This window comes from Ascaphus truei, chromosome 7, assembly GCF_040206685.1.
Source record: "Ascaphus truei isolate aAscTru1 chromosome 7, aAscTru1.hap1, whole genome shotgun sequence".
Taxonomy (NCBI): domain Eukaryota; kingdom Metazoa; phylum Chordata; class Amphibia; order Anura; family Ascaphidae; genus Ascaphus; species Ascaphus truei.
In genome coordinates, this window is record NC_134489.1 from 98149032 (window position 1) to 98159504 (window position 10473).

Below are 10473 nucleotides of genomic sequence, written 5' to 3' on the forward strand. Positions count from 1 at the left end.
GCTGGAGAAGCAACACCGGGAGACATGTCTCCCAGCAGCACTAACACCCCACCCCCCCGGCCAAAACCGCCACCCCCCGGTGCACCATCACCCTCCCCCCGCAGCACACCGGCCCTCCCCCAACGTGGCACAGGCCCCCGCAGCACTGACCCCCTCCCTCCCCTCGTGCAGGGACCGGGCCGTTCAGCCACCCCACGCTGCCGCCGTCCCATGCAGCATTGGGCTGTCTGCCCCCCCCCCCGCATCACCGGCATGCCGCCGTCCCCCGCAAGCCATCGGCCTGACCATCATCTCCAAAGAGGGTCATTTTTAAATGTATTGGGGGTGTGGGGGTAATTTTTGTGTCTGTGTGAGAGAGAGTGTCTGTGAGAGAGTGAGAGTGAGTGAATGAGAGAGTGAGTGAGTGAATGAGAGAGTGAGAGTGAGAGTGAGAGAGTGAGAGTGTGAGAGTGTGAGAGAGTGAGAGAGTGTGAGAGAGTGTGAGAGAGTGTGAGAGAGTGTGAGAGTGAGAGAGTGAGAGAGTGAGAGAGTGTGAGAGTGTGAGAGTGTGTGAGAGTGAGAGTGTGAGAGTGAGAGAGTGAGAGTGTGTGAGAGTGAGAGTGTGTGAGAGTGAGCGTGTGTCGTGAGAGCGTGTGTCTGTGAGAGCGTGTGTCTGTGAGAGCGTGTGTCTGTGAGAGCGTGTGTCTGTGAGAGCGTGTGTCTGTGAGAGCGTGTGTCTGTGAGAGCGTGTGTCTGTGAGAGCGTGTGTCTGTGAGAGCGTGTGTCTGTGAGAGCGTGTCTGTGAGAGCGTGTGTCTGTGAGAGCGTGTCTGTGAGAGCGTGTGCCTGTGAGAGCGTGTGCCTGTGAGAGCGTGTGCCTGTGAGAGCGTGTGCCTGTGAGAGCGTGTGCCTGTGAGAGCGTGTGCCTGTGAGAGCGTGTGCCTTTGAGAGCGTGTGCCTGTGAGAGCGTGTCTGTGAGAGCGTGTGTCTGTGAGAGCGTGTGTCTGTGAGAGCGTGTCTGTGAGAGCGTGTGTCTGTGAGAGCGTGTGTCTGTGAGAGCGTGAGAGTGTGAGAGAATGAGTGAGTGTGTGAGTGTCAGAGAGAGAGTGTGTGTCTGAGAGAGACACCAACTGCGCACTGCAACTGTTAGGTATGTACGGCTGCCTCACAGACTTCCCTCCCAAGCCACCTCCCTCCTGTAGCTCCTTCCTCCCCATCTCATTGGCTGACTGCTGCACCACGTGACGTGTCAGCGCTTCTGATCACCAGAAGCTTGCAGCATCAGCCGGCTGACGCATCACAGCACGCAGTCAGCCACGTCGGAAGGAGCCAGCGGGGACCTCCAGGCTGGAGGAAAGGGGCTGGTGGACCGCGGCCGCGCGCGCCGCCGGTCCTTAGCTTAAGGCTGAGCTTATACTGCGTGCGATGGCGCACGCACAAAGCACAAATTGCAGGATCCCTTAGAGGCCGCCCCAAGTGCGCGCACGAGAGTGAAAGCGTTTTAAAAAGACAAAAAAAAAAAGTTTTTTCAAGCTACGGCCGTGTCATGTGAGCGGTTCAGCCAATCACAGCGAGCCAGCTCTGTGATGTCAGCCACGCCCATTGCCTGAAACACTATAAATCGGAGATCGCTTGAGCATCAGGCGCGCGCACAAGCACACAGTATGATCTCAGCCTAAGGTTAATGGAGGTTTTCGCCCAACGTTTGATTGCAAAATACAAGGCATCATCAAGGTCTACAAAGAAAGCTGCGGGTAAGGCCCCGCTCCCAGAGTCAGCGCTCCCGCGCTGCAGACAGGCGGTGCGCTGAGATACACAGACCGCGATATGCGGTCTGTAGGGAGCGGGAGCCGGAGCGGGAGGTGGGCGGGAGTGGGAGGCTTGACAGGGAGGGGGGGCGTGGCTTGAGCGGAGGGACCCGCTACTCTCCCCCCCCCCCCCCCCTCCCTCCACGGACTCGGGCTGGAGCTGCTGAGGGTAACTTTAAACACACGCACGCACGCAGGCAGGCAGGCACTCACGCACTCATACACACACACACGCGCACACACAGGCAGGCAGGCACTCACGCACTCATACACACACACACACACACACACACAGACAGAGGCAGGCACTCACGCACTCGGGCACACACAGACAGGCACGCACCTGCTTTCACTCCACACTCCTCCCCGCTCCCCGAAGCCTCCCCTCCCCATTGGCTCACAGCCACACCACGTGACGCGTCAACGCTAGGAAACACCATTCTCTTGTGTCTCCTAGCGGCTGACGCGCCACAGCGTGTAATCAGCTGTGCTGCCAGGGGGGACCGGCTCGCGAGGATTCCCCTGCTGGTGGGGAACTCGCGACATGGCCGCCCGCGCCAACGAGCGCAGCGGGACCGAGGCCTTAGAGGGGTACCGATGGCTTCAGTTAAATTATGTGGGTATAATAGCATGGCCAAGCTTTTCCACCAAAGCAATGATTATTTCTGAGACCTGCCTACGCCATGGATATGTGACAGACTGATTACGTCAGAGCCTTAAGAAACAGCCTTTGAATAAAAGGGAGAGGAAGTGGCTCTGAGTAAAGACACTGACTGGCATAGACTGACTGGCAGAGTTTGAAGCAGGGGAACCTGGTTCAATTCCCGGTGTCGGCTCCTTGTCACAGTCACTCTGTCTCCCTGTGCCACCAAAACATAGATTGTAAGCTCCACGGGGCAGGGACCTGTGCCTGCAAAATGTCTCTGTAAAGCGCTGCATAAAACTAGCAGCGCTATACAAGAACATGCTATTATTAATTAAAAAAAAGTTTACGTTAAATATAGGCAAAATGGTTTTGATTTGTGTATGTGACACTTCAGTGAGATTCTCACAAGATATTTACAAATCTATTCAAGGAGACATCGACCGCAAACTATTTAGGCAGCTACAGTGTAAAACAAAAAAATGCCTGCGCTTCTACCAATTTGGGCTAAAATATACTAGTATTCTCACGAGTAAGGGTCATTTAGTTAAACCCTTTGGCCAAAGCGTTAGAAGCCTGCAGGCACCGCAGCACCAATTTGCAGGTACCTACACAATTTCTTATTGTCCTATGGACTAGTGAAATGTTAAAAGGCCATGCAGGGGTTAAATAAATAAAGCATATGCTTTTCTGATTTAGTGCAATTAAAAGCTGGCCAAAGGCAGTATCATAGTTCCCTTATTATAGAGGTGGGTGCACAAATGTCCTAGTGTGACCTATTAAAACCTACACATCTTTCTGTCAGCATTAAACACTCACCTGCTCTTCAGTACAGGGTGTGTGCAGACTGACAATGAGGTGTATTATACCTTTATGTTAATTGGAGAATTGGTAGGGGCTCTGTCCTGAAGGGAGGCGCCACACACCTCCAAGGAACTGCTCTGCAAAGCAGAAACCAGGTGAGCCAAAGGGTTTAACTAAATGACCCTTACTCATGAGATCACTGGCATATTTTAGCCCAAATTAGTAGGAGCGCAGGAATTGTTCTTTTTGTTTTCCCTATATGTAAAGACAATCCTTTTACCAGCAGCAAACATCTAAAGGCAGGAGCGCAGTAATATGTACAGTCAGCTACAGCATAAGAAATAAGATTTCTAAAATGGCATTTTGTGATACTGTCAAAATATATTTACTAATTTCACACTTCAGGTATAGAGGGAACGTACAGATTAAATATTACACCTCTAATTGGGGTTTCTGTGTTTCCTTGCTGCTTTTTAATCTCTGCCCATAGGTGTCAGTAAGACTTTGCTACCCTCTCCATAGCAAGAATGAGGTTTAAACCGCTTGCAACTAGAAATAGAAAGCAAACGCCTCCCTCGTGTCAGTAAATTTCACTTCCCAGAGACGCGCGCAGCTGTTCTACAGCTAAATATAAACAACTAAAAAGACATCACACGTCTCAGATAACAGGGGCTGCAAGTTCTGCAACGAGGATCAGAGCTCGCTGCGACCTCAGCAGAGCTTCGCACAGCACCTACGTTCTAACTTGCACTACATCCTGTTATTGTAGTAACCAGGAACGCCTCCTCCCCCCCGCCACATCCCCTAATCTTCGCCTGTTCCTTGCTCACACATGCACAGTCTGCCTTGTGAATGGCATACCCTTGTATTAGGCGTATGGAATTGGTGATCCATTACAGAGCGGACCCACGGAAGTGTGCGAGACCTTATTCTACTCCACACATTGACAGGTCTTTACTGCTACTCACCCCTCAACTGCGGAGCCTTTACGTGCACACCACTAAACAGAGTCCCACGTTTTGTGACATTTTGTACAAGACCGTAATCTTCTGATAAATTTCAGTGCTCATTTGCATGTCATTACCCAGAATCCCTGTCTGCAGTGGAAGCACTGTTTGCCAAGAGATAATGGGGAAAGACGGGTTTGCAGACCTGTCTGAGACATGCAAATGCAGCACATGTGATATTTGTATTTACTGTACATTGTAGGGCTTGTCCTTTTTTTTTTTAACCCACCATAACTTTAATGTCTGGTAATGACAACTTTCAAAAGACTACGCAATACTTTCCAAGTAACCGAGCCCGATGTGGGTTAAAACGTCACGTTTCTGAAAGTAGTTCAACCAGTTGTAATGTATGTGCCGCATTCCTGTGCAGATGGTTGAACAGGGAACCTGAAGGGCAAAGGAAGATGGCAGCTTCTGTTGCCACCAATGTGAGTTGGGCAAACCTGTGTGGCACCGGACACAAATACCAATGGGAAGATGTCTCAAGGGAGTTCCCTAGGAGAAAACCCTGCTCAGGGCCTCTTGCCTGTCAGGAGCTCCACAGCCTTTTTTATTCCCATATTGAAGTAACAGAATATTTGGAGGGTCAGTGCCCCACATATATACACCGTCTCATTGTAGGAAAAAGGGTGAGACACATGGCCTTAAAACGTGTCTTAAAGTCAAAATCATTTATTAGAAGAAAATGAAAATGTTCTTCCCAAACAATATTAGGTCAGACAGTAAAAGTTAAGTTTGCAGAATCAGAACCCCCCAGTATACAGAAACCTTCTCACCCACCTCAACCTACATTTAGAAAAATAGTGTGCACTCAAATGCTTAACTTTTATTGTTAACCGTGACAAGCAGCCTTCTGAAATTAATGTGCAAATGCAAGGCAAGTGAAAACTCACAGGAACTAAATTTTCAACTTGATTTTTATTGTTGAAAAGGCTAGTGTTAAAAAAAACACCAGAGTACTATCCTCAAACATCTGGAATAAAAAAAAAAAAAAAATGGCATGAGATTTTTTTATTTTATTATTCTTCTCCTTCATCTTCATCTTCATATGAGTCTATGCCGACTTCTTCATAGTCCTTCTCCAGGGCAGCCATGTCTTCACGGGCCTCAGAGAATTCTCCTTCCTCCATCCCCTCTCCCACGTACCAATGCACAAAGGCGCGCTTGGCGTACATCAGGTCAAACTTGTGGTCCAGGCGAGCCCAGGCCTCTGCGATGGCGGTGGTGTTGCTCAGCATGCACACAGCACGCTGCACCTTGGCCAGGTCCCCACCTGGAACTGCTGTTGGTGGCTGGTAGTTGATGCCAACCTTGAAACCTGTTGGGCACCAGTCAACAAACTGGATGGTGCGCTTGGTCTTGATGGCAGCAATTGCAGCATTGACATCTTTGGGCACCACATCACCACGGTACAGCAGGCAGCAAGCCATGTATTTACCGTGACGGGGGTCACATTTCACCATCTGGTTAGCCGGCTCAAAGCAAGCGTTGGTTATTTCAGACACAGAGAGCTGCTCATGGTAAGCTTTCTCTGCAGAGATAACCGGGGCGTAGGTGGCCAGAGGGAAGTGGATACGGGGGTAGGGCACCAAGTTGGTCTGGAACTCTGTTAGGTCCACATTCAAAGCACCATCGAATCTGAGGGAGGCTGTGATGGAGGATACAATCTGGCTTATCAAGCGATTGAGGTTCGTGTAGCTTGGACGCTCAATGTCCAGGTTCCTGCGGCAGATATCATAAATGGCTTCATTGTCCACCATAAAGGCGCAATCTGAGTGCTCCAGTGTTGTATGGGTGGTGAGGATGGAGTTGTATGGTTCAACCACAGCCGTGGAAACCTGAGGAGCTGGGTAGATGGCGAATTCCAGCTTGGACTTCTTGCCGTAGTCAACAGAGAGACGTTCCATTAGCAGGGAGGTGAAGCCTGAGCCAGTGCCACCTCCAAAACTGTGAAAAACCAAAAATCCCTGTAGTCCTGTGCATTGATCAGCCTGAACAGAAAATAACAGAATTAGACTTATTTTACACCATGCAAATAGATTACTGCAGATGTAAAGGTCAGTTCAGCAAATAACTCCATAGTGGAGTGTCCACAGCAGTTAGAATAAGCAAGTTTATCAGACATTGATTTCAAGGCACATCCCCATCAAGAATTGAGAGCAGGGGTGGGCAGAGTCCCAGAGCTCTCCACATTGCTTCCCCCCCCCCCCATCCAAAAACCACCATACCAAGTGGCACAGTGCTAGCAGTCACCACCACGACCGGCAACAGTGCAAACCATCCTGTTCCCAGTCGTAGTGGTGACTGGCAGGTGGTCAGTCAGCGCTGCAGTATAGGCACAGAAATTCCCTTTCCAGACTGTAGGCCAATTTCAAACAGTGCAGTGGAAGATAAATATGTATCAGCACTTCGGTATGAGCAATGCCAACTTCTAGTGGAGTCTACGAATGAGGGGAGAGCGACACTCGACAAAGGATTGGGCGTCGGTGAAGAAGCTGATGGCAGATTAGGCAATGATTTAGGTTCATGTCAGCGATTCACAAAGAAGATTTCAGACTCGGCAAGGGACTACATACCAGCTTTCGCATCCTGTCCATAACCGGGTCAATGATCTCTTTGCCAATGGTGTAATGCCCACGGGCGTAGTTATTGGCGGCATCTTCTTTACCACTGATAAGTTGCTCGGGGTGGAAGAGCTGCCGGTATATACCTGACCGCACCTCGTCTACAAGATATTACAGCACAGAGGGGACGAGATTAGTATCTGGAGCAATAATCCCTCTAAAATTCAAAGAACTTCACTGAAGGATCATCATCATATATACTTGGAAAACACATACCATAAACCATAACATTTTCTTTGTTCATATAGCAGGTGGGGGGGGGGGGGGGGGGAGGGAAGTGTCAACATACAAGTTGTGGTGTAGACTATCCCTTATTAAATTGTGGAATTATTTTTTTTTTTTTAAAAACACCAAGAGAAACCAGACGTGATTCTGGCAAGATACAGAAGTCTAATGGTCTGACCCATGTAGAGTACAACGTGCTAGTTGTTACTTCAATCCTATTACTGGTAGAGGAAACAATCTTTTCTGCGTCACAGTTCACCCTACTGAAAAGATCATTTGACGCGTAAAAGGTCATTAATAAGGCAGAGACACGGGCAGTAAAACACACCCCCCCGACTTCAGGCAATGTTTACAATTGTCATCAGGATTAACTCCCAAAAATGTATTATTAAAAACCCATTTTCTGATTTTCTGAAGACATTAACCAATAGTTGCGACATCCCCGATATTTCTTCAGTTTGCTCCCATGTTGAATTGAACATGTCAATTTTATGAACATTTATAGACTTGACATCTGTAAAATCACAAAGACGAGTCCTCCGTTCATTAAATAACACCTGTTTACGTGGCAGCGTAACTGCTCAGATGCCTGCGGACCCTTCTGACATTAAATATGTTGAGTGATAGAAATTAATAACTTTATTTCATATAGCGCTTTACTACCAATGGGATTCAGCGCAGGAATAGTACAGACAGTCCCTGTCCTCAGTCACTGAGCCAACTCCATTACCACGGTCTCATACAGTACTCACCAATCACAGTGGGCTCCAGGTCCACAAACACAGCGCGGGGAACGTGTTTCCCAGCCCCAGTCTCACTGAAAAATGTTGTGAAGGAATCGTCCCCTCCACCGATGACTTTGTCACTGGGCATCTGCCCATCCGGCTGGATCCCATGCTCCAGGCAGTACAGCTCCCAGCATGCATTGCCCATCTGCACTCCTGCCTGCCCCACGTGAACGGAGATGCATTCCCTCTGCAAGAAAAAAAAAACCCCGACAGGTCAGATGCAATGTCAGACAGATGCACGTGTGTACTGTATAAACACAATGACGCAAAGGCAGAGGGGATTCATGGTCCTTGTGGGAAATCCATCCCTAAGCTAGGTAATACAATGACAAACATAACCATTTATATACCCCCTTTTCTCCCACTGGGACTCCCAAGCACTTCAGTTGCAAAAAAAAAAAAAAGGGGGGGGCGTGGGGGGGAGGGGGAGAGAAAAACTAATGTTTAAGGTTATAAAAAGGCCAAGGAAAGATGCAATGTTTTTACAGATTCCCCAGAGGGGGCCTATCGAACTGTACGAGGCAGACTGTAAAAATGGCAGAAATCTGTAATCCAGAGAACCTCTGTCCCAACAAAGTCCAACAGTGACTGAAGAGACCCCACTAGCTACAGCCAGACAGACGGTATCCATGGACCACCCAGTTGAACAAAGCTGGGAAATATTACACGATCATTAAAACCGCGCTTATAGTAGCGGCGACGTGCTCGCGACCGCTGACGTCACCGTTGCTATAGCGATTGTTGCACTGAGGTGCAGGAGACCACGGGAGGGCGACAGGGGGCGTGGCCAGTGACATCACGCGAGCGGTTCCACATTATTGGCTGAACCGCTTCACGCGACGCTGACGTCACGCGGCAGCCGCACACAAACAACTGACTTGACATGTTGCTGCGCAGCGCTTCCGCACCCACTATGGGCCCCCGCGATGGACTTCAAGTAATTGTGACAGCGCTGTGCCCGTCGCCGCTACTATAAGTGCGGCCTAATGCTGTGAACGTTGGGTATCATTACAGTGAGACTATAAAATGTAGGCGAATAAGAACCCTTCAAAGTCAGTGTTTGAGTTTATAGAGGCATACGATGCATTACTGGGCCCGATAATGGGCAACAGCCATGTTTAATGTCAATGGAAAGTTACAGGCCCAACACAAGTGCAATAAGACTGAGGAGGAGGAATTCCGGCTATTTTGTGATCTACACAGTCTGCTGATTTCTTTCGCCCAGGTATTGACACAAGACAGCCCCCACCTCTCTCCTGCAAGTCTTGTGCAAACAGACACGGAGCGATCACACCCACACCCACACCACGCCTACCCTCCCCTCAGGGCAGGAGATAATTGTACCCGCCACTCGCTGCCTCACCCAAAAAGGCCAGAACAACATGCAGTCATACAGACAGACAGACAGGGGGGCCGGCCCTGCAGAGAAGGGTGCAGATTTATATCGCCTATTGCTGGATATAAACAAACTGCAATAATAGGGGAGAAATTAATGAGTGCTCCTAAAACTCTTAGAAGGAAACTTAAGTTTGAGAGCCCGACACCTGTGTATTTCTACATATCCAACACGGAAGTTAGATTGTAAGCTCTGCAGGGCAGGGTCCAAAAGTGGCCATTGCAGTGTGCGCATGACAAACAAGGAAGTGTCATCACTAGATCCAAATGAAGTGTTCTATAAAGACTATATTCTATTGTGTAGTCAATTTAAAAAAAAATTAAAAAAATTTAAATACATTTAAAGAAGTGTGCGCAACCCCAGAAAAGTCATACAACAGTATTTTTTTGTTGCATAGGAAGGTCAAAATAGATCAAGCCTTTCTAGCGCCATTGGTCTTAACGGCATAGCAAGGACAGGAATAAAAGGTACTTTTAATTTGTCCCACGTCTGTAGAAAACCAGACTTTGAACATTAGAACGTCACTTGCGAGCGCAGAATTATATTGTCCAATACGGTCACTGCCAGGGGGAACATGCGATGAATTGCTTTACTTAGCAGGGCGTTACAGGGACAGGTTGGCAGGATACAGGCAATCCTACTGTACGTGCCTAATTTCCCCAATTACTTTTAGGGGCTGAAATGAAGAGAAGCAGCATAAATGTGTCCTGTGTTCAAGGCTCATTTCCCTGGATGTAGTAACCCTTGCACCAGTGTGTTACATGAAAGGTAATGGGTAAGAAATATGGACAGCACAGCAGAGAGGGAGCGGTAGTTTATAGGGATGACATGTAACACTGTAGGGAGGGGTGCTGATCTGACAGGCTATTAATAGCCAGTGACAGAGGGAGATGACTGCAATAATAATCTCGCTGTGCGCCCAACACACCTGCAAACAAACCTCTTACATTGTGGGTGTATGTTTTAAACACGTATGGCTAGATTAGGGGAACATACGGCTAACCATAAAGCTTCTGCCGTCATTTGAAACTGCTGCACAGTCATAGTGTTGCAGAGCTGTACGTGTTACTCCCTCTAATTTCACCATGCGAATGCCCCCCCCCTGATGTGTCTGTGCAAATATAGTGCATGTGTCAGGCAGATGCTGGCAGATCTCCCCCTGACAGGCCAAATATAAACAGGCTGAATGAAGAATCTTCC

At 48.7% G+C, this 10473-nt stretch overlaps 1 protein-coding gene across 1 annotated transcript in view; it reads right to left on the reverse strand.

The window, feature by feature from the left end:
• Positions 1–5139: 5139 nt before the first annotated feature.
• LOC142499751 (tubulin alpha chain) overlaps positions 5140–10473 on the reverse strand; it is a 6842-nt gene continuing 1508 nt past the window's right edge. The window contains exons 2-4 of the mRNA XM_075609590.1: positions 7842–8064; positions 6817–6965; positions 5140–6231 (exon numbers count right to left, since the gene is read on the reverse strand). Of these exons, the coding sequence (XP_075465705.1) occupies positions 5260–6231; positions 6817–6965; positions 7842–8064 (1344 nt within the window). The 3' untranslated portion in view covers positions 5140–5259. The remainder of the gene's footprint in view (positions 6232–6816; positions 6966–7841; positions 8065–10473) is intronic.